The sequence below is a fragment of the Chiloscyllium punctatum genome, chromosome 7, assembly GCF_047496795.1.
Source record: "Chiloscyllium punctatum isolate Juve2018m chromosome 7, sChiPun1.3, whole genome shotgun sequence".
Classification (NCBI taxonomy): domain Eukaryota; kingdom Metazoa; phylum Chordata; class Chondrichthyes; order Orectolobiformes; family Hemiscylliidae; genus Chiloscyllium; species Chiloscyllium punctatum.
In genome coordinates, this window is record NC_092745.1 from 53,753,120 (window position 1) to 53,779,497 (window position 26,378).

At 46.9% G+C, this 26,378-nt stretch overlaps 1 protein-coding gene across 2 annotated transcripts in view; it reads right to left on the reverse strand.

The window, feature by feature from the left end:
- Nucleotides 1–898: 898 nt before the first annotated feature.
- LOC140479648 (flavin-containing monooxygenase 5-like) overlaps nucleotides 899–26,378 on the reverse strand; it is a 60,063-nt gene continuing 34,583 nt past the window's right edge. For both annotated transcript variants that reach the window (XM_072573579.1, XM_072573578.1), the window contains exons 7-9: nucleotides 15,546–15,898; nucleotides 9,242–9,314; nucleotides 899–4,493 (exon numbers count right to left, since the gene is read on the reverse strand). In XM_072573579.1, coding sequence (XP_072429680.1) covers nucleotides 4,148–4,493; nucleotides 9,242–9,314; nucleotides 15,546–15,898 — 772 coding nt within the window. In that variant the 3' untranslated portion in view covers nucleotides 899–4,147. The remainder of the gene's footprint in view (nucleotides 4,494–9,241; nucleotides 9,315–15,545; nucleotides 15,899–26,378) is intronic.

The window sequence follows — 26,378 nt, forward strand, 5'->3', positions numbered from 1 at the left end:
AATAGCTAGAATGGGAAGATTGCCTTTTGAGGACAGGCTATTGTTGTATTCGTCGGAGTTTAGAAGAGTAAGAGTTGACTTGATGCAGATGTACAAGATCCCGAGGAGGTTTAACAGGGTGGATGTGGAAAGGAGGCTTCCTGCGGTGAAAAATCTAGAGTTGGAGTTAATGTTTGAAAATAAGGGTTGGCCCAGAGATTAGGACGAATACCTCTCCGAGGATTATGAATCTTTATAACTATCTTCCTCAAAATGCGGTGGAGGCAGAGTCTTTGAATACTTTTAAGGAAGAGGTAGATAGATTTGTGTTAAGCAAAGGAGTGAAAGATTATCAGGAATAGGCAGGAATGAGGTGTTGAGGTTAAATTCAGATCAGTCACAATCCTATTGGACAGCAGAGCAGGCCCCAAAGGACTGAATAGCCTATTCCTGCCCTTACTTTGTACATTTGTATAAAGGTTCATGCCGAGTCTCTGACAGCACAATGTTTTCACTTTGAGAGGGCGTACTGTGACCCTGTTCAGCCAGGCTAAATTGCCCACAGTCTCCAGGGGTAGGTGGGTTAGACATGGGAAATATGGGGCAGAGAGGAAAAAAACCAGTGCATCCCAAAGTAAGCTATATGCCTAACCGCACTCAACTGAGAGGTGTGGGCTGCTAGCATGCAAAACCAGCAGAAAAATGAGGCACTTCTGGGGTACGCTGATAGACAATTACAGTGAAAGCAAAATAAATGTTAATGTTTTTGTCCCTGGGATGCCAGTGAAACAGCTGACCACCTGTAAATAAGCAAAGGACTACAACACATTTAATATTAAACAAGTCCACAGTCAGTCCAACTTTCAGCTTATGTTACAAAATGTCAATGAACATGTTTGAAAAAAAATATTGCTCAACAGGTGGTGTAACCGATTTAATTTCTCACTTTTGCTGGTGTTTTACAGACTGAAGCTGAGCTTCTGGGACACATAGAATTTGTGATCAAACCAGAATTTAATTCACATAAGACAGGAGTTACAGTTTGCCTGAAAATCTGTTACTTCCATGCCTATGACCAATAATTTGCTGCATCATGTTCCAGGTAAATTGCACAGTCATCTCACAACGATGGATTACAATGGATCAACCATCAGTCAAACCCCCAGTGAAATTAGAGAAGTTAATAACTATTATTTATAACAATCAGTGTGTATCATAACTACACAAAGGAAAATGTCAATTGCATTCCAAACACTTAGATGTACTTCAAAATAAAATCAAAAGAGCTGCAGGCATTAGGTAATTGCATAATGCAGTGTCTACCAGCTAAAAGTCTTCCCAAATTGTCCCAACATTTCACATAAAATGAGCGGAGAGCTAAACTGCACGTAGCAAGATCCCACAAACAGGACCAAGGTGGATGATCAGAATTTTACAAAAATATAGGTTTTTGAGTGTTTAGTCGAGGGAAGAATGTTAGTCAGGAAAGCCGGAGAACTATTCTTCTTCAAATCCACCTAAATGATCAGAAATAGGAAGTGGATCTCCCTTGGTGTTTTACTGGGGCAACCCTTTGAGCAGGGTTGTGGGTGCTATCAATGGAACTAATTTGAGGTTCTGTGGGATACATGGTTTAGTTCAGCTCCTGGAATTAAGTTTAATGACTCTGAAGAAATATGTTGTAAATACTTATCAAATTGTATGTGTTTTTTAAAAATTCATTCACAGGATGAGGGCATTGCTGCCTAGTCAGCATTTATTGCCTATCCCTAATTGCCCAGAGTCAATCACATTGCTCTGGGTCTGGGCTCACAAGTAGGCCAGACCAGGTAAGGATGGCAGATTTCCTTTCCTAAAGGACATTACCGAACCAGTCAGGTTTTTATGACAATTGATTTATAGTAGTCATTAGATTCTTAATTCCAGATATTTACTGAATTCAAGTTCCACCATCTGCCATGGCAGGATTTGAAGCTGGATCTCCAGAACATTAGCTGAGCTCTCTGTATTAATAGTCCAGTGATAATACCATTAGGCCATCAACATCCTCATGTAAAACAAAATGTGCTTTTCCTTCCCTTCCATGTCTAAAAATGCAAGTAAGGGATGGAATGCAAATTCACAAGCGCCCCAGAATCAGCTAAGTGGCTATCCTCATCAGTCTGGACTGATAAACGTCACAACAGAAAAATCTAATTCTCACAGTGTGTGAATACACCATATGGCACATTTTGTTCATTACAGCACCCAACGTTGGCAGGCTGCATTTTGGCAAAACAATCCTTAAATCCAACACAACAACTGAACCAGCTGTAGAGAGGATTTGATTCGTTCAATGTATTAAGTCTTGAGGAACAAATTCCACAGAAAACAAAAGTGGATGCTTGTCTACAAGGACTTCAGTAAGGCCTTTGAGGAGGTCATGCATGGGAGACTGGTCAAGAAGATAACAGCCCATGGGATCCAGAGCAATTTGGCAAATTGGATCCAAAACTGACTTAATGACAGTTTGGGGTGGGAGGAATAGAATCCTGTGCCCAGTGCTGTACCACAGGGTTCAACAGGGAGGTCCTTTGCTACTTATAGTGTACATTAGTTATTTAGACATAAACGTAGAAGGATTGATCAGTAAGTTTGCAGGTGACATGGAAACTGATGGTCTGGTAAAGTATTTGACTGCAGGATAATATTGTAGAAAGTGAGAACTGCAGATGCTGGAGAGTCAGTCAAAAGGTGTGGTGCTGGAAAAGCACAGCAGGTCAGGCAACATCCGAGGAGCAGGAGAGTTGATGTTTCGGGCATAAGCCCTTCATCAGGAATATGGAGGGTGAAGGGGGCTGAGAGATAAATAGGAGGGTGAAGGGAAGGTAACTGGGATGGTAATAGGTGGATACAGGTTGGAGGTGATTGTGATAGGTTAGTGGGGAGGGTGCAGCAGATAAAAGTGTGAAGGAAGATGGACAGGTAGCACAGGTGAAGAGGTGGTGCTGATTCAGAGGGTTGGATCTGAGATGATTTGGAAACTGGTGAAGTCAATGTTGATACCGTGTGGTTGTAGGGTCCCTATGGCGGAAGATGAGGTGTTCTCTCTCCAGTTGGCAGATGGCATTGATTTGACAGTGGAGGAGGCCCAGGATTTGCACATCGTTACAGGAGTGTAAGGGGGGAGTTGAAGTGGTGAGCCACAGGACGGTGGAGTTGTTTGATGCATGCAGACCAGAGATATTCCCTGAACCGGTGAGTTGGTGCTCGGTCTCCCTGACGTAAATGAGACCACATTGAGAGCAACGGACGCAGTAAATGAGGTGGGAGGATGTGCATATTTAAAGTAATCCTTTAGAGCCTAGGACGGAGGTGAGGGGGAGGTGTGGGCTGGTCAGATGGGTAATTTAAAGGAATTTAATCTTGCAATGTATGAGATACTACATTTTTGGGAGGACTAACAGGCAAGGGACAAGTTGTTTAAGAGGACATATGGGATACTTGCCTTTTAGTCACAACACTGAAATTCACAGAAAATTATGATGGAACTGTACAAGACATTACTTAGGCCACATCTGGAGTACGCGTGTAATTGTGGTTGCCACACTATAGGAAGAATGTGATTGCATGCAAAAGAGTACAGAGGAGATTCACCAGGATGTTTCTTAGGCTGGAGCATTTCCGCTGTGATGGACTGGAATAATTTTCCCTTCAGCAGACAAGGCAGAAGCGGGAGGACCTGACTGAAGTGTGCAAATCTTAAATGGTGTAGACAGTGAGGAGGAATAATTTCCCCTTCAAGAAAACAATAACCTGGGGGCACAGATTTAAAGTAAAGGGTATAATGGAGAGACTTAAGATTTCTTTTCATCCAGAATGTGATAGGTATTTGGACCTCACTGCCTGAAAGGGGGGCAGAGCTGGGAAACATCACAACATTTAAGAAGTAATTAAATGATCACTTTAAGTGCCACCGTGTTCAAGGCTAAGGGCCAAGTGCTGGAAATGGCACTAGAGTAGATAGGAGCATGAAGACTTGCACAGACAAGATAGGCTTGAGGGCCTATTTCCATGCTGTAAAATTTAATGAATCAATCACATATCATGTGAAAGATAATCAAAGCAACATCACTATTTGGCTGGCAAAAAGGCTGGAAGAAGCTCCTCAGGAAAGCCTCCCCGCCAATTACAGAAGCAGACAGAGGGCACAAATGGCGACTAGCAGAGCCATGACTTTCAGCAGCATCGGCAGAGACGTTTCTTGTTGATTCATTGCAGGTGCACGTGTTTTAGTTGGTTTGATGGTGCGCTCCCACTGTGTGAGAATGGTTTCCCGAGCTTTCGCCCATTTTCCGGGCCCAGTCAGTCGAAACTGGTACGGTGAGCAGGGGCCAAAGAAGACCTTAAATGCCAGCTGTGGATCTGTGAAGAACAGCTCCTTCAGGTTGGGTTTCACACCAATCTGCATTGCCAATTCATCCATGTAGGGTATGTAATCAACTTGAATAGTGTGCCTTTGGGTGTTGACATACCTTATACAGAGGGAGAGAGAGACACCAACTTTAGAAACAAAAAGCTGGACTTTACCTCAAAGCCCCACTTCCGTGGAGGCCAGTCTCACGCTAGAGTACTGTTCCAAAGTTGCTGCCAGCCTGCATTAGATTCCCTGCAGTGTGGAAACAGGCCCTTCGGCCCAATTAGTCCACACAGACCCTTTGAAGAGCAACCCAGCCAGACCCATTTCCTTTCTGACTAATGCACCAGACACTATGCGCAATTTAGCATGGCCAATTCACCTGCCCTGCACATCTTTGGACTGTGGGAGGAAACCGGAGCACCCGGAGGAAACCCACACAGACACGGGGAGAATGTTCAAACTCCACACAGACAGTCACCCAAGGCTGGAATCGAACCTGGGACCCTGGTGCTGTGAGGCAACCATGCTCCGTCTTTATTCATCAACAAGCAACCATTCTGTTTGATCCTTTATGGTACAGACCTCAAAATGATCTTGGTCACAACCCCTTACAAACTCTTATATAGTTATAAGTGTTTTTAAAGATGATATAATTTTTCAAGACAGGAACAATCAAATATGAAAACTATTAGTTGAGATTCTGTAACGTTGGCCATGTAGCTGTGACTTAGTGAGCTTCAAATAAATCTACAACATTTAATATAATGCAATGTACTAAAACATAAAGCAAGGACAAAGCACAACAGTTAATTAATGGCACTCAATTATTAGCCATCATCATTTAAGTTCTTCATTCTCTCCTGTTTTTATATTATTACTAGGAGGACACATCATGGCTGTAATTCAGGTAAACCAGGTGGAAACTGAGATTGGCTTAAATCTCAGTCCATTTCTAGTTGAATCTATTGTGATTTTTCCTGATGCTACTGGGATCAATTGAAAACATAATGAAGTGTTCATTATGAAGACAATATTTTTATACTTTATCATCCTCAATCTGAAAGAAGACAGTTACCTGAGATGTGCAAATTGGAGGTGAGCATTAGGATCCTACCAGTGAGTCAGCAGTGCTGAGGAATGACATTCATGGGGTCATAGATTTGTATAGCATAAAAACAGATCCTTACCAACCAGATATTCTAAGTTAATCTCGTCTCATTTGCCAGCATTTGGCCTTTTAAACCCTTCCTACTCATGTACTCATCCGGATGGCTTTTAAATGTTGCAACTGCACCAGCCCCCACCACTTCCTCTGGCAGCTCATTCCATATAACCACCACCTTCTGCATGAAAAACTTGTCCCTTAGTCCTTTTTAAATCTTTCCCCTCTCACCTTAAAGCTATGCCCTCTAGTTTTGGATACCCCCACTCCAGGGAAAAAGACCATGGCTATTTATAAACCTTTAGAAGGTCATCCCTCAGCCTCTGACGCTCCAGGGAAAATAGCCCCAGCCTATTCAGCCTCTTCCGACAGCTCAAACCCTCCAACCCTGGCAACATCCTGAATGCCACATTCAGTTGATACACTTTGTCTCGACATTAACATACGGGTAACTACCAGAAAATGTTGTTTTGCATAACACTGACAAGGTGACACAATATTCCACTGAGAATAAAGCACTTTATAATTAATTGTTCCACAGCATATACACAGACAATGGCTAAAAATGACCATTTTGGAAATTGCCTTTTCTTTATATTATGCTATTTATTTGGTTTATTATTGTGTTTAATCTCAACGTTTAAGTTCTGACAGATCTTCTGCACCATCCAGGAGTAGAATGTACTATTATTCAGGGGTGTAATTGGTCCCAATGTGTTATTTTTCTCTCATGACTTTATTTCATTGTGTTCCATTATGTGGCATTAACAAAAAAAAAATGCAAGGGAAAGTAAATATTTCAACAATAGGACGGCACAGTGGCTCAGTGATTAGCACGACTGCCTCACTGCACCAGGGACCCAAGGTCAATTCTAGCCTTGGGCAACTGTCAGTGTGGAGTTTGAACATTCTTCCCACTTTTGCATGGGTTCCTGCTGGGTGCTCCAGTTTCCTCCCACAGTCCAAAGATGTGCAAGTTTGGTGGAATGGCCAAGGTAAATTGCCCACAGTGTCCAGGGATGTGTAGGTTAGGTGCATCATTCATGGGAAAATGCAGGGTTATAGGGTTAGACTGTGGGTCTGGGTGGGAATCTCTTCAGAGGGTCGGTGTGGACTCGTTGGGCCGAATGGCCCATTTCCACGCTGTAACGCTGTAGGGACTCTGTGATATTGTATTTTATGGTAAGAATATTTAGTAGAAAAAAGTGATAATAGTGAGTAAACAAGTAAATCAAGTGGAATATCTTCAGTGCTGATGTACATGTACATAGAATTGAAAACCTTAGTTAGATCACACTTGAGGCACAACAAAACCATAAGACACAGGAGCAAAAGTGGGCTATTCAGCCAATCAAATCTGCTCTGCCACTCAATGAGTTCAATGCTTTATGATCAAAGCCTCTACTTCTGTGCCTTTTCTCCATAACCCTTGATTCCCTCACTTATTAAAAAATCTGTTCATCTCAACCTTGAATATACTTAGTGACTCAGCCCTTATAGCCCTCTGAGATAAAGAATTCCTCAGATTAATTACTGTCAGAGAAGATTTTCCTCTTCATCTTGGTCCTTATCCTGAGATATGTCCTCGGGTCCCAGACTCTCCCACATGGGAAAACAGCCTCTCAGCATCCCTCCTGTCAAGGCCTCTATTAATCGGCAGTTTCAATAGGCTGTCCTCTCATCCACCTAAACACCAATGAATATAGGTCCAACCTGCTCAACCATTCCTCAGAAGAGAATCCCTCCAGACCCAGGATTAACCAAGCGAACTTTCTCTGGACTGTTTCCAATGCCAGTATATCTTTCCTTAGATAAAGGGACCAAAACTGTTCACAGCATTCAAGTTGTGGTTTCATTAGTACATTGCATAGCTTGGGCAAGATTTCTCTATTTTTATACTCATTCCCTTTGAAATAAAGACTATCATTCCATTCACCTCCCCTATTACCTGCTAAACGTAGATAGTAGATTTTTGTCATTTGAGGACAAGGATGCCCAAATCCCTACATGTTGGCCTTCTACCACCTTTGTCTGTTGTCTTATGTTGCTTTATTCTTCCTGCCAAAGTGCACAACCTCTCATTCCCCACGTTATATTCCACCCGTCAAGCTATTGCCCACTTAATTAACCTGGCGAAATTCCTCTGCAGGCACTTTATGTCATCCTCAGCAGTTGCCTTCCAACCTATTTTTGTGTTACCTACAAACGTGGCTATAGTACATTCACTTTCCTCATCTGATACAGATTGTAAATAATAGCGGCCGCAGCACTAACATTCCCCCTAGTGCTGTTGCGTCAAACTCCAAGGTCCTTGTGCAGCAGTGGCTTCTGGAAGTAAAAGCCATTCAGTGGCACACCAAACAGCAAGCAGGAAGCTTCCCAGTAGCTGTGCAGCTTAGAGAGAACATTGTCTAGTACTGGTGCCACTGACCCTCCATTAGTTACAGATTGCAGCCCCTTATCTTCTGTCTTCTATATCCTCTACGCATGTTAATATATCAGTCCTCGAACCATGGGCTCTTGTCTTATTAAGTAGCCTTATGGCTACCTTCTCAAATACTTTCTGGAAAACCAAATACATGATATCTATTGGTTCCCCATTATCTTGCTTGGTGTCTCCTCAAAGAATTCTAAATAATGTTTCAGCCATTACTTTCCCTTCATGAAAGTTTGCGGACTCTATTTGATGATATTACATGTTTCTAAATGCTCTGCTTTTACATCATTTATCTCGGAATTTCCCATCAACAGATGTCAAGCTAATTGGCCTACAAACCTGACAATGTGGCCATACATCCTGCTACTTCTCACATGCTAAGCAAGCTGTTTCATATTTGACCTAGTTTCCCCACAGTATAGGCTCCACATTATGGATGCACTGACAGTGGAACAGAAAAGAAATAACACCAGAAGTGAGTGCATGTATTTAATAGAATAAGCTGAACGGCTATTTTCTCCAGAAAAAGGAAGGCTATGTGGTGACCTGATACAGATCTGTTAAGATTATAAAAGGGTTTGGAAAGGGTCATTGAGGTAATATTTTCCATTTATGAAGGAATCTAAGACTTGAAGACATAAGTAGGGGCAGCAATGTGGTTAAGTGGGTAGTACTGCTGGCTCACAGCACCAGGGATCAACGTTTGACAGCATCTCAGGTGACTGACTGTGTGGAGTTTGTACATTCTCCCTCTAATCAGCAGGGGTTTCCTCTGAGAGCTCTGGTTTCCGAGGATTTGCAAGTTCGTGGATTGGCCATGGAGCTGTCCAGTTGTGGCCAGGAAAGGGTAGGATGGATGGGTTAGTCATGGAAGATGCAGGATTACAGGGATAGAATAGGGGTGTGGGTCTGGGTGGTATGCCCTTTGGAGGGCTGCGATAGATTTGATGGGCCAAATGCCCTGCTCCCACATTATTGGGATTCTACAAAGATAAGATAGTCAGTAACAAATTCTCTACGAAATTTAAGGGACAAGTTTTTCCCCAGATAGTGATTAGATTGTGGCAGGAACCACCACAAGGAGATGTTAAGACAAATACTAGAGTTTAAGGAGATGTTAGGGAAACAAATGTGAGAGAATGTGGACATGTTATAGGGTTAGGTGAAGAAGTAAAGCAAGATGTCAGGGTGGAGCAAAATGCAGGCATAAGAATGTTGGACCAAATGGTCTCTTTCCTGCTGCAAATACTTTGTACTGTAATACCTTTCGGCCATTTTGTTTTTCTTCTCCATTATATCTGCCGTCATGGTGTTGACCGAAGGCAGCTTAGCCAAACCTGAAACACAAAAGTAAAAAGTAAAGATCAGGTTTACCTCATTAATATCATAAAAATAAATGCAGTTACAGCTTTCAGCAACACAGAGCCAACTTTGGCAGAAATTAGTACATTTTACCTTGCTGTTTGACCAGTGACTGCATCACCTAGAACTGATATAATGACGTGGATCAATAAAGGAGGTAGTGAGAACTGCAGATGCTGGAGATCAGAGTCAAAAAGTGTGGCACTGGAAAAGCACAGCAGGCCAGGTAGTATCCGAGGAGCAGGAGAGTTGTTTTGGGCATAAACCCTTCATCGGAATTTTGAGGGGTGGGCCCAAGGGGGCTGAGAGATAAATAGCCGGGGGTGGGGCTGATTGGAAGGGAGCTTGGAAGGCGATAGGTAGATGAAAGTGGGGAATGATGGTGATAGGTCAGAGTGGAAGGTGGAGCGGATAGGTGAGAAGGAAGATGGACTGGTAGCACAGTTCAAGAGGGCGATGCCAAGTTGGAGTGATGGATCTGGGATAAGGTGGGGGAAGGGGAGATGAGGAAACTGGTGAAAAGCTTCAGGGCGGAGGAGATGATTGGGGGGGATGCAGTGAGAGACAGATTCACAGATCCTTGTGGAGAGAGGAGGAGAACCTCTTCAAGGTGGGCATTCTTGGAAGAGACTTCACAATAACATTATAATGACTCAAAGATAATGGGATCAATAAAAGACATCTTTGAATTCATGAGCTTAACTGTTGAGCTTTCTCAAAAGAAACCAGCATGAACGGCAAAAGTACATGGTGTTGAATAAATCACAGTTGAAAAGTAAAAGCGAGAATGATGTCAATTAGAATGTACTGATGAAGGGAAAGAGGGTAATTACTAAAAAGTCTACTAAGGTTTTGAAGAAGCCAAGCTTTTCTATAATTTGGATCAGCTCGGAAAAAGTACACGAAAGAATGACAAATGACGTCTGACAAAGGCTACATCAATCATTTTATTTACCACGTAGTTTCCCTCTTGAAGTGCTTGACTGTTGCTACTCCACTAGAACTTCAAACAAGAGGAGCTTTCTTCAGATATTATTTGAGACACGTGAATACAGTGGATTACGTTGCAGGCCAACATGGTGATCTCAATATTCTCAGGTCAGAGGTCACACAACACCAGGTTATAGACCAACAGGTTTATTTGAAATCAAAAGCTTTTGGAATGTTGGAGTCCACCCGTCAAAGCAGCAGCACTCCGAAAGCTTGTGATTTAAAATAAACCTGTTGGACTATAACCTGGTGTAGTGTGACTTCTGACTTTGTCCACTCCGGTCCAACAGCGGCACCTCCAGATCATCAATGTATTCTGATTTAACATCCATGCAAAGACTTTTTCTGGGTAATCCAAGATGGAGGACGGGAAAAAATTTCTGGCTGTAATAGCTGCTCCTTTTTTGAGGTATTTTAGGTGTTGGAGGCGATTTCCTCAAATTCCAGGAGCAGCAATTACTGTTTTATATGCTGTTGCATTATTTTGAAACTTTGAAGAAAAAAAAAGTGTAAACAACACCGCTTTTAAAGTGAGAGGAACAGACAAAGACAGCACACGGTGAGGTCAATGCAGGAGAGGGAGAGAGAGAGAGAGAGACAGCAATAGAGAGACAGAGAGAGAAAGAAACCCACGCTGCTAACTGACACAGCAGTGAACCTGCACAGTTACTGCTTTGCTGTTTGAATTCATGTATCACTGGACATCGGAGTGCAGCTGGGAAAATTAATAAACAGTGAAATTCACAACTAATCTTGGAGGAACGTGTTTGGGAGAGGTCACAGCACAGAAACAGATAAGTGAATATTTTTAAGTGTGGCCTTACAGAAAGTCTGCAGTGGTGAGTAGAGTGAGCTCTTTCTTGATTATATGTTTTATTTAGATAGGTCTTTTGATTAAGTGTAAAATATAAGCCATAAGTATTAAGTTAGCCTGGAGCAGTGTTTTGTAGAGGAATAAGACAGCGCTATTTTCTGGGGCTGTAGACTGGAAGAAGCAAAAATGGCCTTTAGTAGAGTGATATGCTTTTCTTGCCTAATGTGGGAGTTCAGGGAGCTACTGAGGATTATATCTGCAATAAATGCCACTGATTGCAAATCCTATCAGATTGAATGGATCGGTTGGAGAGACTGATGGAAGCAATAAGGAATTCATAATAGGAAGGGGATGTGATGGATGACAGTTATAGGAAGGGACAAAAGTTACAGATACAGTCTCATAGATGGGTTAACTCCAGGAAAGATAGGAAAGGCAGGCAGATAGTGCAGGAGTCTTCGGTGGCTATCCCCATTTCAAACAAGTATCTGTTTTGGAAAATGTAGGGGGTGATGGATTCTCAGGAGAATGTAGCAAAACAGCTAAGTTTCTGGTATTGAGACTGGCTCTAATGCAATGAGGGCTGCATCGGGTTCCAAGAGATCAATTGTGTTAGGGGACTCTCTAGTCCAAGGCGCTGACAAACATTTCTGTGGCCAGCAGTGAAAGATCAGAATCATATGTTGCCTCCCTGGTGCCAGGATCAAGGATGTTTTAGACAGGGTGAGAATGTTCTCAAAGGGGAGAGGAACCAGCAGTAGGTCATTATACACATTGGAACCAATGACATAGGAAGGGAAAAGGATGAGATTCTGAAGGGAGGATATAGAGAGTTAGGCAGGAATTTAAAAAGGAGGCCCTTGAGCGTAGTAATATCTGGATTATTCCCGTACTATGAGCTAGTGAGGGCAGGAATAGGAGGCTAGAACAGATGAATGCATGGCTGAGGAGCTGGTGTATGGGAGAAGGAGTCATGTTTTTGGATGATTGGAATCTCTTCTGAGGTAGAAGTGACCTGTACAAGAAGGACGGATTGTACCTGAATTGGAAGGGGACTAATATACAAGAAGGGAGATTTGCTAGAGCTACTCGGGAGGATTTAAACTATTAAGGTGGGGAGTGCCAGCCAGGGAGATAGTGAGGAAAGAGATCATTCTGAGCCTGGTACAGTTGAGAAAAGAAGCAATCAAACAGTCAAGGCAGCAGGGACAAAGCAGAGAACAAGATAGGATTGATAAATTAAACTGCATTTATTTCAATGCAAGAGGTCTAACAGGGAAGGCAGACGAAATCAGGGCATGGTTTGGAACATGTGACTGGGATATCATAGCAATTACAGAAACATGGCTCCGGGATGGACAGGACTGGCAGCTTAATGTTCCAGGATACAAATGCTACAGAATCAACAGAAAGGGAGGCAAGAGAGGAGGGGGAGTGGCATTTTTGATAAGGGATAGCAGTACAGCTGTGCTGAGGAAGGATATTCCCAGAAATACATTGGGGTGAACTGAGAAATAAGAAAGGGATGATCACCTTGTTGGGATTATATTATAGACCCCCTAATAGTCAGAGGGAAACTGAGAAATAGATTTGTAAGGAGACCTCAGTTATCTCTAAGAATAACAGGGTGGTTAAGATAGGTGATTTTAACTTTCCAAACATAGACTGAGACTGCCATAGTGTTTAGGGTTTAGATGGAGAGGAATTTGTTAAGTGTGTACAAGAAAATGTTCTGATTCAATATGTGGATGTACCTCCTAGAGAAGGTGCAATACTTGACCTACTCTTGGGAAATAAGGCAGGGCAGGTGACTGAGGTGTCAGTGGGAGAACACTTTGGAGCAAGCGACCATAATTCTATTAGTTTTAAAATAGTGATGGAAAAGGATAGACCAGATCTAAAAGTTGAAGTTTTAAATTGGATGAAGGGTAATTTTGACAGTATTAGGTAAGAACTTTCAAAAGCTGACTGGGGCCTGATGTTCAGAGCTAATGGGATGGCTGGAAAATGGGAAGCCTTCAAAAATAAGATATCGAGAGTTCAGAAACAGTATATTCCTTTTAGGGTGAAAGGAAAGGCTGGTAGGTGTACAGAATCCTGGACAACTAAAGAAATTGAGGGTTTTGTTAGGAAGAAGGAAGCATATATCAGGTATAGACAAGATACATCAAATGAATCCTTAGAAGATTATAAAGGCAGTAGGAGTATACTTAAGAGGGAAATCAGGAGGGCAAAAAGGGGTCAAGATAGCTTTTGCAACTAGAGTTAAGGAGAGTCCAAAGGATTTTTACAAATATATTAAGGACAAAAGGGTAACGAGGGAGAGAACAGGGCCCCTCAAAGATCTTCAAGGTGGCCTTGGTGTGGAACCGCAGGAGATGGGGGAGATACTAAATGAGTATTTTGCATCAGTATTTACTGTGGAAAAGGACATGGAAAGTATAGAAAGTAGGGAAATAGATGGTGATATCTTGAAAAATGTCCATATTACAGAGGAGGAAGTGCTGGATGTCTTGAAACGCATAAAAGTGGATAAATCCCCAGGACGTGATCAGGTGTACCCGAGAACTCTGTGGGAAGCTAGCGAAGTGATTGCTGAGCCCCTTGCTGAGATATTTGTATCATCGATAGTCACAGGTGAGGTGCTAGAAGACTGAAGGTTGGCTAACGTGGTGCCACTGTTTAAGAAGGGTGTAAGGACAAGCCAGGGAACTACAGACCAGTGAGCCTGACGACGGTGGTGGGTAAGTTGGTGGAGGGAATCCTGAGGGACAGGATGTACATGTATTTGGAAAAACAAGGATTGATTAGGGATGGTCAACATGGCTTTGTGCATGGGATATCATGTCTCACAAACTTGATTGAGTTTTTTGAAGAACTAACAAAGAAGATTGATGAGGGCAGAGCGGTGGATGTGATCTATATGGACTTCAGTAAGGCGTTTGACAAGGTTCCCCATGGGTGACTGGTTAGCAAGGTTAATATCATGGAATACAGGGAGAACTAGCCATTTGGATACAGAACTGGCTTGAAGGTAGAAGGTTGGTGGTGGAGGGTTGTTTTTCAGACTGGAAGCCTGTGACCAATGGAGTGCCACAAGGATCGGTGCTATGTCCACTACTTTTCGTCATTTATATAAATGATTTGGATGTGAGCATAAGAGGTACAATTAGTAAGTTTGCAGATGACACCAAAATTAGAGGTGTAGTGGACAGCAAAAGAAGGTTACCTCAGATTACAACAGGATTTTGATCAGATAGGTCAATGGGCTGAGGAGTGGCAGATGGAGTTTAATTTAGATCAACATGAGGTGCTTCATTTTGGGAAAGCAAATCTTAGCAGGACTTATACACTTAATGGTCATGTCCTATGGAGTGTTGCTGAACAAAGAGACCTTGGAGTGCAGGTTCATAGCTCCTTGAAAGTGGAGTCACAGGTAGATAGGATAGTTAAGTAGGTGTTTGGTATGCTTTCCTTTATTAGTCAGAGTACAGGAGTTGGGAGGTCATATTGTGGCTGTACAAGACATTGGTTAGGCCACTGTTGGAATATTGTAAACAAATCTGGTCTCCTTCCTATCAGAAGGATTGAAAGGGTTCAGAAAAAGATTGACAAGGATGTTGCCAGGGTTGGAGGTTTGAGCTGTAGGGAGAGGTTGAATAGGCTGGGGCTGTTTTCCCTGGAGTGTCAGAGGCTGAGGGTGACTTTATAGAGGTTTATAAAATCATGAGGGGCATGGATAGGATAAATAGACAAAGTATTTTGCCTGGGGTTGGGGAATCCAGAACTAGAGAGCATAGTTTTAGGGTGAGAGGGGAAGATACAAGAGATCTAAGGGGCAATGTTTTCACGCAGAGGGTGGTATGTGCGTGGAATGAGCTGCCAGAGGCAGGAGTGGAGGCTCGTACAATTACAACAGGCATCTTGTAAGAATTACCACAGGCAATTAAAAGGCATCTGAATAGGAAGGGTTTTTAGGGATATGGGTGGGTACTGGCAGGTGGGACATCTGGGATGTACGATTTGGTCTGAAAGGTCTGTTTCCATGCTGTACATCTCTATGACTCTGTGACTTTTCAATCAGCAATCATACAGGAGGGACTGTTCGCTAATTATGTCAATCAGAGTCTGGGGCTAATTCCATTCTCCAACAGAGAAAGTAAAAAAAAATGCAACCAGAGACATTAAATTTAATGCAGCCCATGTTGGGGATTGATCCTGCAAGGTTCTCAGTATCTGGCAGGGAATCGAATTTAAGGAGATGTGCATCTTCACATGGACAACAAGAAATCTATACAATGACATTACCTCAGCAACACATTCTATATTACTTGCTTAGCTCTATGGAAATCATGAAGTTAAAATGAAGGAGAAAAAGTATGAACAATAAGAGTTCTCAGACCTTTAAAGACCCTTGTGAACCAACGTGCTTGAAGTTCAGATAGTGGCATAATAGCTCCTAATGGCTGGACAAGACCAATAATGGCCAGAGTTGGCTGCTCCAGTTGAGGTGGAAAGACGTATTTGTAAAGAGAAACATGATTTTTGTTGACATTAACGACAGACTCATCCAGAAATGGGAAAGAGATGTTGTATCCCGTTGCAAAAATAACAGCATCAATGTCTTCCATTGTACCATCCTCAAAGACGGCTGCAGTTTCAGTAAATCGCTTCACATTAGATTTCACAAGTACAGCTCCTGCTATAATGCGATTTGGTAAATCGTCATTGATCGTCGGATGTTGGCTAAAAATCCTGAAATTTAAATGACACCCCATCAATTATGATTGGAGTATGCTTGTGTCATCAAAAGTTCAGAAATTACAGTCCAAGTTTCCAAAATAATATCAAATGGCAGGACTTGTGGGTGTACAAAGTGGTGCCAATTACAAAAATGGAGAAGGATTATTGGAGATCACCAGGGTGGAGTTCCCCTTCATGTGATTTTCCCCCAGGTGGTGTAAAGAGAACAGATGTCGTGTAATCACATAGGAAAGCTGAAAATTTGAAGAGGATAAATGAGGTTAAACTGAGAAGCAAAATAAGGTAAAGCACTGAATTTCACATGTTCTACAGTCTCACTTGGTGATTGACAAGTGAAATAAATTGACTAAATCTGCTCTGGTGAAAGACATAACTATCACATGGCTAATTATTCTTGAAAACTATGTGCTTGAGATTTGCAAGTTTATTTGGTCAGTGCTCGATTTATACATAAATTCCCAGATTCAATCCAAGGTCTATGTAGAATTTGCTTGGTCTGAGCCAGAGTAATAGGGCCACATTTGCAGCAGTGGCTTTGAATTGAGAACAAGTATAGTCCGGGTTCCTGTCCTAGATGGAGACATGCATATGGATGGCCTTTGCTACGACATACCCATGATCCCCAGTACTAAAGAACATTTGAGATTTATGGGACATCATCTTAGATAGGAGGAAACATTCTCGAGAGCAGCAAATAGAAGCACGTGAAGAAATGGAAGTAACTAAGAATGTAACTGGTAGGATGACTAAAATTGAGATCCTGCAAACAGCAACATAGGGCAGCATGGTGGCTCAGTGGTTCGCACTGCTACCTCACAGTATCAGGGTCCCAGTTCAATTCCAGCCACGGTGACTGTCTGTGTAGAGTTTGCACATACTCCCTGTGTCTGTGTGGGTTTCCTCCAGGTGCTCCAGTTTCCTCCCACAATCCAAAGATGTGCAGGTCAGGTGAATTGGCCATGCTAAATTGCCCGTAGTGTTAGGTGCATTAGTCAGAGGCAAATGGGACTGGGTGGGTTACTCTTCGGAGGGTCGGTGTGGACTTGTTAGGCCGAAGGGCTTTTTTTCAAACTGTAGGGAATCTAATCTCATCTAATCTAATCCAAACGTGCCAATAATTGATGAACAGAATCTATCCCCATAACAAGTAGTACTTCTATACCAGCTTTAACAAAGCAAAATGTCCAAATTATTTTCTCAGAATGTTAAACATAGAAACATGGAAAACAGGACCAGGAATAGGCCATTTGGCCCTTCCAGCCTGCTCCACTATTCAATATGATCATGGCTGATCATCCAACCCAATCTCCTGTTCCAACACTCTCCCCATACCCTTTGTCCCTAAGAAGCAACTAAATGTGCCTTGAAAATGAATTCAATGTTTTTCCCTTAATTGCTTTCTGTGGCACAGAATTCTACAGGCTAACCACTCTCTGAGTGGAGAAACGTTTCCTCATCTCAGTCCTAAGTGGCCTACCCGTATCCTTAGATTGTGATTCCTGACATTGGATAATATCTGACAGTGACTTACAAAAGGGAACATTTCATGTTAAGGATATCAGCATTCACCTTCATCACAGTGTAACTCAGACACCAAGCTCTGGTGTCTGCATCAGCAGTGACATCAGGAAATGTCTGTTTGACCTGCCCTACCCCTTCACAGGTTTTGCTACACCAATACTTTGCTAGTAGATATTGCATTAAAATGCATGAGGGCATGAGTTTGCAATACTCACCTACAAGATACACACTAAACGCACACGAAGTTAGGGCTGTCATATTCAGGTGTAAGTGAACATAAAACAGTGCAATATGTCTTAACTCTGCAAGAACATCTGGCACCAAAAATTTACTCTGTCAAATATGGAGTGCCATGCCTTCAGATTTTAATTATTGGAATTTTTTTAAAAAAATGGGCCCAGAAATTGTGATTAGGGTTGGGAACCTTATTTTCAACTTTGACCAGTCTGATAAGAATATGAAATTACATTTTGATGACTTCTGCACTGGAAATTCCTGAATAGGACCCTTCTGTTATGAAATTGTGGAGTCCTGATCCTTGTAGCCAGAGGTAGAGAGCAGTGGTGTGCAAACAATGCAACCACGTTTTCATAATGACTACAAGATCATATTCATTTACCTTGATTTATGTTATCAATTCATCTATCTTATTGCAAATGCTTCCTGTATTAAGATGCAAAGCCTTTAGGTTTGTTCCATTACCAAATTTTTCTGTACTTTTATGGTTCTTTAGTGCAATATCACATCCACACATTGCTTTCCTTTCATTTTCTCATAATAATCAGCCCCAACACTAAACTGTAATCCTACCTCTGATTTTTCAATAATACTGAACACCCCCTGCCATTTTGTTTAAAGCCCTATTCATAGCTCTAGTTATGCAAGTCACCAACATGACTCAGGTGAAGCTCGTTGTATCAGAACAGCTCCCTCCTTCCCTAATATTGGCGCCAATGTCCATGAATTCGAACACATTTTTTACATCCCAACCTCTGAGCTACATATTTATGTCTTAATCTTGTCCCTTTGCTCCTGGTTCAAGCATCATTACGGAGATTACCATCTTTTTGTTTTTTTTTAGTCCCTAGCTCTTCATATTCCCTCAGCAGAAACTCGTTCTTTATTCTACCTCTTTCATTGGCATCTAAGTGGACCACAACAACAGGATCTTTCCCCACCCATTCCAAGTTCCTCTGCAGTCCAGATGAGATATCCTGAAATCAGGCACCAGACAGGTAACACAGCCTTCAAGATTCTCAATCCTGGCCACAGAGGACATTATCCATTCCCCTGACTTTGCTACAATTAAAACTACATTTCTCTTTTCTCCCTGTTCTTTAAAGTCTCCTTGTACCATGGTGTTATGGTCAGTTTGCTTATCTGTGCCATAATCCTCCCCTGCTTTCATCCAGACAGAGAGTAAGAATCTCAAACCCGTCAGAAAATATCAAGGGTGGAGGCTCCTTCAATGTTGCCCAATATTATCTCCTGGATCCCGTACCCACTTCACACTCTCCTGTACTCGCTTCACACCCTCCTGTACCTGCTTCACACCCTCCTGTACTGCTTCACACCCTCCTGTCCCTGCTTCACACCCTCCTGTACCTGCTTCACACCCTCCTGTACCTGCTTCACACCCTCCTGTACCCGCTTCACACTCTCCTGTACCCGCTTCACACCCTCCTGTACCTGCTTCACACCCTCCTGTACCTGCTTCACATTCTCCTGTCCCTGCTTCACACCCTCCTGTACCTGCTTCACACCCTCCTGTACCCGCTTCACACCCTCCTGTACCTGCTTCACACCCTCCTGTACCTGCTTCACACCCTCCTGTACCTGCTTCTCATCCTCCTGTACCCGCTTCACACCCTCCTGTACCCGCTTCACACCCTCCTATACCCGCTTCTCATCCTCCTGTACCCGCTTCACACCCTCCTGTACCCGGTTCACACCCTCCTGTCCCTGCTTCACACCCTCCTGTCCCTGCTTCACACCCTCCTGTCCCTGCTTCACACCCTCCTGTACCCGCTTCACACCCTTCTGTACCTGCTTCACACCCTTCTGTACCTGCTTCACACCCTCCTGTACCTGCTTCACACCCTCCTGTACCCGCTTCACACCCTCCTGTACCTGCTTCACACCCTCCTGTCCCTGCTTCACACCCTCCTGTCCCTGCTTCACACCCTCCTGTACCTGCTTCACACCCTCCTGTACCCGCTTCACACCCTCCTGTACCCGCTTCACACCCTCCTGTACCCGCTTCACACCCTCCTGTCCCTGCTTCACACCCTCCTGTCCCTGCTTCACACCCTCCTGTCCCTGCTTCACACCCTCCTGTACCTGAGTCACACTCTCCTGTACCTGCTTCACACCCTCCTGTCCCTGCTTCACACCCTCCTGTCCCTGCTTCACACCCTCCTGTACCTGCTTCACACCCTTCTGTACCTGCTTCACACCCTCCTGTACCCACTTCACACCCTTCTGTACCTGCTTCACACCCTCCTGTACCCGCTTCACACCCTCCTGTACCCGCTTCACACCCTCCTGTCCCTGCTTCACACCCTCCTGTCCCTGCTTCACACCCTCCTGTCCCTGCTTCACACCCTCCTGTACCTGCTTCACACCCTCCTGTACCCGCTTCACACCCTCCTGTACCCGCTTCACACCCTCCTGTCCCTGCTTCACACCCTCCTGTCCCTGCTTCACACCCTCCTGTACCTGCTTCACACCCTCCTATACCTGCTTCACACCCTCCTATACCTGCTTCACACCCTCCTGTACCTGCTTCACACTCTCCTGTACCCGCTTCTCATCCTCCTGTACCCGCTTCACACCCTCCTGTCCCTGCTTCACACCCTCCTGTACCTGCTTCACATTCTCCTGTCCCTGCTTCACACCCTCCTGTACCCGCTTCACACCCTCCTGTACCCGCTTCACACCCTCCTATACCTGCTTCACACCCTCCTGTCCCTGCTTCACACCCTCCTGTACCTGAGTCACACCCTCCTGTACCTGCTTCACACCCTCCTGTCCCTGCTTCACACCCTCCTGTCCCTGCTTCACACCCTCCTGTCCCTGCTTCACACCCTCCTATAACCGCTTCACACCCTCCTGTACCTGCTTCACACCCTCCTGTACCTGCTTCACACCCTCCTGTACCCGCTTCACACCCTCCTGTCCCTGCTTCACACCCTCCTGTCCCTGCTTCACACCCTCCTGTACCCGCTTCACACTTTCCTGTACCCGCTTCTCGTCCTCCTGTACCCGCTTCACACCCTCCTGTACCCGCTTCACACCCTCCTGTACCTGCTTCACATTCTCCTGTCCCTGCTTCACACCCTCCTATACCTGCTTCACACCCTCCTGTACCTGCTTCACACCCTCCTGTACCTGCTTCACACCCTCCTGTCCCTGCTTCACACCCTCCTGTACCTGAGTCACACCCTCCTGTCCCTGCTTCACACCCTCCTGTCCCTGCTTCACACCCTCCTGTCCCTGCTTCACACCCTCCTGTACCTGAGTCACACCCTCCTGTACCTGCTTCACACCCTCCTGTCCCTGCTTCACACCCTCCTGTCCCTGCTTCACACCCTCCTGTACCTGCTTCACATTCTCCTGTCCCTGCTTCACACCCTCCTGTACCTGCTTCACACCCTCCTGTACCCGCTTCACACCCTCCTGTACCCGCTTCACACCCTCCTGTACCTGCTTCACACTCTCCTGTACCCGCTTCTCATCCTCCTGTACCCGCTTCACACCCTCCTGTACCCGCTTCACACCCTCCTGTACCTGCTTCACATTCTCCTGTACCTGCTTCACACCCTCCTGTCCCTGCTTCACACCCTCCTGTACCTGCTTCACACCCTCCTGTCCCTGCTTCACACCCTCCTGTCCCTGCTTCACACCCTCCTGTACCTGCTTCACATTCTCCTGTCCCTGCTTCACACCCTCCTGTACCTGCTTCACACCCTCCTGTACCCGCTTCACACCCTCCTGTACCTGCTTCACACCCTCCTGTACCTGCTTCACACTCTCCTGTACCCGCTTCTCATCCTCCTGTACCCGCTTCACACCCTCCTGTACCCGCTTCACACCCTCCTGTACCTGCTTCACATTCTCCTGTACCTGCTTCACACCCTCCTGTCCCTGCTTCACACCCTCCTGTACCTGCTTCACACCCTCCTGTCCCTGCTTCACACCCTCCTGTCCCTGCTTCACACCCTCCTGTACCTGAGTCACACCCTCCTGTACCTGAGTCACACCCTCCTGTCCCTGCTTCACACCCTCCTGTCCCTGCTTCACACCCTCCTGTACCTGCTTCACACCCTCCTGTACCCGCTTCACACCCTCCTGTCCCCGCTTCACACCCTCCTGTCCCTGCTTCACACCCTCCTGTCCCTGCTTCACACCCTCCTGTACCTGCTTCACACCCTCCTGTACCTGCTTCACACCCTCCTGTACCCGCTTCACATTCTCCTGTCCCTGCTTCACCCCCTCCTGTACCTGCTTCACACCCTCCTGTCCCTGCTTCACACCCTCCTGTCCCTGCTTCACACCCTCCTGTACCTGAGTCACACCCTCCTGTACCTGCTTCACACCCTCCTGTCCCTGCTTCACACCCTCCTGTACCCGCTTCACACCCTCCTGTACCTGCTTCACACCCTCCTGTCCCTGCTTCACACCCTCCTGTACCTGAGTCACACCCTCCTGTACCTGCTTCACACCCTCCAGTACCTGCTTCACACCCTCCTGTACCCGCTTCACACCCTCCTGTCCCTGCTTCACACCCTCCTGTACCTGCTTCACACCCTCCTGTACCTGCTTCACACCCTCCTGTACCTGCTTCACACCCTCCTGTACCTGCTTCACACCCTCCTGTACCTGCTTCTCATCCTCCTGTACCCGCTTCACACCCTCCTGTACCCGCTTCACACCCTCCTGTAACCGCTTTACACCCTCCTGTACCTGCTTCACACGCTCCTGTCCCTGCTTCACACCCTCCTGTCCCTGCTTCACACCCTCCTGTCCCTGCTTCAAACCCTCCTGTACCTGCTTCACACCCTCCTGTAACCGCTTCACACCCTCCTGTACCTGCTTCACACCCTCCTGTAACCGCTTCACACCGTCCTGTACCTGCTTCACACCCTCCTGTACCTGCTTCACACCCTCCTGTACCTGCTTCACACCCTCCTGTACCTGCTTCACATTCTCCTGTACCTGCTTCACACCCTCCTGTCCCTGCTTCACACCCTCCTGTCCCTGCTTCACACCCTCCTGTACCTGCTTCACACCCTCCTGTACCTGCTTCACACCCTCCTGTACCCGCTTCACACTCTCCTGTCCCTGCTTCACACCCTCCTGTCCCTGCTTCACACCCTCCTGTACCCGCTTCAAACCCTCCTGTACCTGCTTCACACCCTCCTGTCCCTGCTTCACACCCTCCTGTACCTGCTTCACACCCTCCTGTAACCGCTTCACACCCTCCTGTACCTGCTTCACACCCTCCTGTACCCGCTTCACATTCTCCTGTCCCTGCTTCACACCCTCCTGTACCCGCTTCACACCCTCCTGTACCTGCTTCACACCCTCCTGTACCTGCTTCACACCATCCTGTACCTGCTTCACACCCTCCTGTCCCTGCTTCACACCCTCCTGTCCCTGCTTCACACCCTCCTGTATCTGCTTCACACCCTCCTGTCCCTGCTTCACACCCTCCTGTCCCTGCTTCACACCCTCCTGTAACCGCTTCACACCCTCCTGTACCTGCTTCACACCCTCCTGTACCCGCTTCACATTCTCCTGTCCCTGCTTCAAACCCTCCTGTACCCGCTTCACACCCTCCTGTACCCGCTTCACACCCTACTGTACCTGCTTCACACCCTCCTGTATCTGCTTCACACCCTCCTGTCCCTGCTTCACATTCTCCTGTCCCTGCTTCACACCCTCCTGTACCCGCTTCACACCCTCCTGTACCCGCTTCACACCCTCGTGTCCCTGCTTCACACCCTCCTGTCCCTGCTTCACACCCTCCTGTATCTGCTTCACACCCTCCTGTCCCTGCTTCACACCCTCCTGTACCTGCTTCACACCCTCCTGTCCCTGCTTCACACCCTCCTGTCCCTGCTTCACACCCTCCTGTCCCTGCTTCACACCCTCCTGTCCCTGCTTCACACTCTCCTGTCCCTGCTTCACACCCTCCTGTACCTGCTTCACACCCTCCTGTACCCGCTTCACATTCTCCTGTCCCTGCTTCACACCCTCCTGTACCCGCTTCACACCCTCCTGTACCTGCTTCACACCCTCCTGTACCTGCTTCACACCATCCTGTACCTGCTTCACACCCTCCTGTCCCTGCTTCACACCCTCCTGTCCCTGCTTCACACCCTCCTGTATCTGCTTCACACCCTCCTGTCCCTGCTTCACACCCTCCTGTCCCTGCTTCACACCCTCCTGTAACCGCTTCACACCCTCCTGTACCTGCTTCACACCCTCCTGTACCCGCTTCACATTCTCCTGTCCCTGCTTCAAACCCTCCTGTACCCGCTTCACACCCTCCTGTACCCGCTTCACACCCTACTGTACCTGCTTCACACCCTCCTGTATCTGCTTCACACCCTCCTGTCCCTGCTTCACATTCTCCTGTCCCTGCTTCACACCCTCCTGTACCCGCTTCACACCCTCCTGTACCCGCTTCACACCCTCGTGTCCCTGCTTCACACCCTCCTGTCCCTGCTTCACACCCTCCTGTATCTGCTTCACACCCTCCTGTCCCTGCTTCACACCCTCCTGTACCTGCTTCACACCCTCCTGTCCCTGCTTCACACCCTCCTGTCCCTGCTTCACACCCTCCTGTCCCTGCTTCACACTCTCCTGTCCCTGCTTCACACCCTCCTGTCCCTGCTTCACACCCTCCTGTATCTGCTTCACACCCTCCTGTCCCTGCTTCACACCCTCCTGTCCCTGCTTCACACCCTCCTGTCCCTGCTTCACACCCTCCTGTCCCTGCTTCACACCCTCCTGTCCCTGCTTCACACCCTCCTGTCCCTGCTTCACACCCTCCTGTCCCTGCTTCACATTCTCCTGTACCTGCTTCACATTCTCCTGTACCTGCTTCACACCCTCCTGTCCCTGCTTCACACCCTCCTGTCCCTGCTTCACACCCTCCTGTCCCTGCTTCACACCCTCCTGTCCCTGCTTCACACCCTCCTGTCCCTGCTTCACACCCTCCTGTACCTGCTTCACACCCTCCTGTCCCTGCTTCACACCCTCCTGTCCCTGCTTCACACCCTCCTGTCCCTGCTTCACACCCTCCTGTCCCTGCTTCACACCCTCCTGTCCCTGCTTCACACCCTCCTGTATCTGCTTCACACCCTCCTGTCCCTGCTTCACACCCTCCTGTCCCTGCTTCACACCCTCCTGTACCTGCTTCACACCCTCCTGTCCCTGCTTCACACCCTCCTGTCCCTGCTTCACACTCTCCTGTCCCTGCTCCACACCCTCCTGTCCCTGCTTCACACCCTCCTGTATCTGCTTCACACCCTCCTGTCCCTGCTTCACACCCTCCTGTCCCTGCTTCACACCCTCCTGTCCCTGCTTCACACCCTCCTGTCCCTGCTTCACACCCTCCTGTACCTGCTTCACATTCTCCTGTACCTGCTTCACACCCTCCTGTCCCTGCTTCACACCCTCCTGTCCCTGCTTCACACTCTCCTGTCCCTGCTTCACACCCTCCTGTCCCTGCTTCACACCCTCCTGTACCTGCTTCACACCCTCCTGTCCCTGCTTCACACCCTCCTGTCCCTGCTTCACACCCTCCTGTCCCTGCTTCACACCCTCCTGTACCTGCTTCACACCCTCCTGTCCCTGCTTCACACCCTCCTGTCCCTGCTTCACACCCTCCTGTCCCTGCTTCACACCCTCCTGTCCCTGCTTCACACCCTCCTGTCCCTGCTTCACACCCTCCTGTCCCTGCTTCACACCCTCCTGTCCCTGCTTCACACCCTCCTGTATCTGCTTCTCATCCTCCTGTACCTGCTTCACACCCTCCTGTACCTGCTTCAAACCCTCCTGTACCCGCTTCACATTCTCCTGTCCCTGCTTCACATTCTCCTGTCCCTGCTTCACACCCTCCTGTATCTGCTTCACACCCTCCTGTCCCTGCTTCACACCCTCCTGTACCCGCTTCACACTCTCCTGTCCCTGCTTCACACCCTCCTGTACCCACTTCACACCCTCCTGTACCTGCTTCACACCCTCCTGTCCCTGCTTCACACCCTCCTGTACCCGCTTCACACTCTCCTGTACCTGCTTCACACCCTCCTGTACCTGCTTCACACCCTCCTGTACCTGCTTCACACCCTCCTGTACCCGCTTCACACCCTCCTGTACCCGCTTCACACCCTTCTGTACCCGCTTCACACCCTCCTGTACCCGCTTCACACCCTCCTGTCCCTGCTTCACACCCTCCTGTCCCTGCTTCACACCCTCCTGTCCCTGCTTCACACCCTCCTGTACCTGCTTCACACCCTCCTGTCCCTGCTTCACACCCTCCTGTCCCTGCTTCACACCCTCCTGTCCCTGCTTCACACCCTCCTGTCCCTGCTTCACACCCTCCTGTCCCTGCTTCACACGCTCCTGTCCCTGCTTCACACGCTCCTGTCCCTGCTTCACACCCTCCTGTCCCTGCTTCACACCCTCCTGTCCCTACTTCACACCCTCCTGTTTCTGCTTCTCATCCTCCTGTACCTGCTTCACACCCTCCTGTATCTGCTTCACACCCTCCTGTACCTGCTTCACACCCTCCTGTACTCGCTTCACACCCTCCTGTATCTGCTTCACACCCTCCTGTACCTGCTTCACACCCTCCTGTATCTGCTTCACACCCTCCTGTGCCTGCTTCACACGCTCCTGTCCCTGCTTCACACCCTCCTGTACCTGCTTCACACCCTCC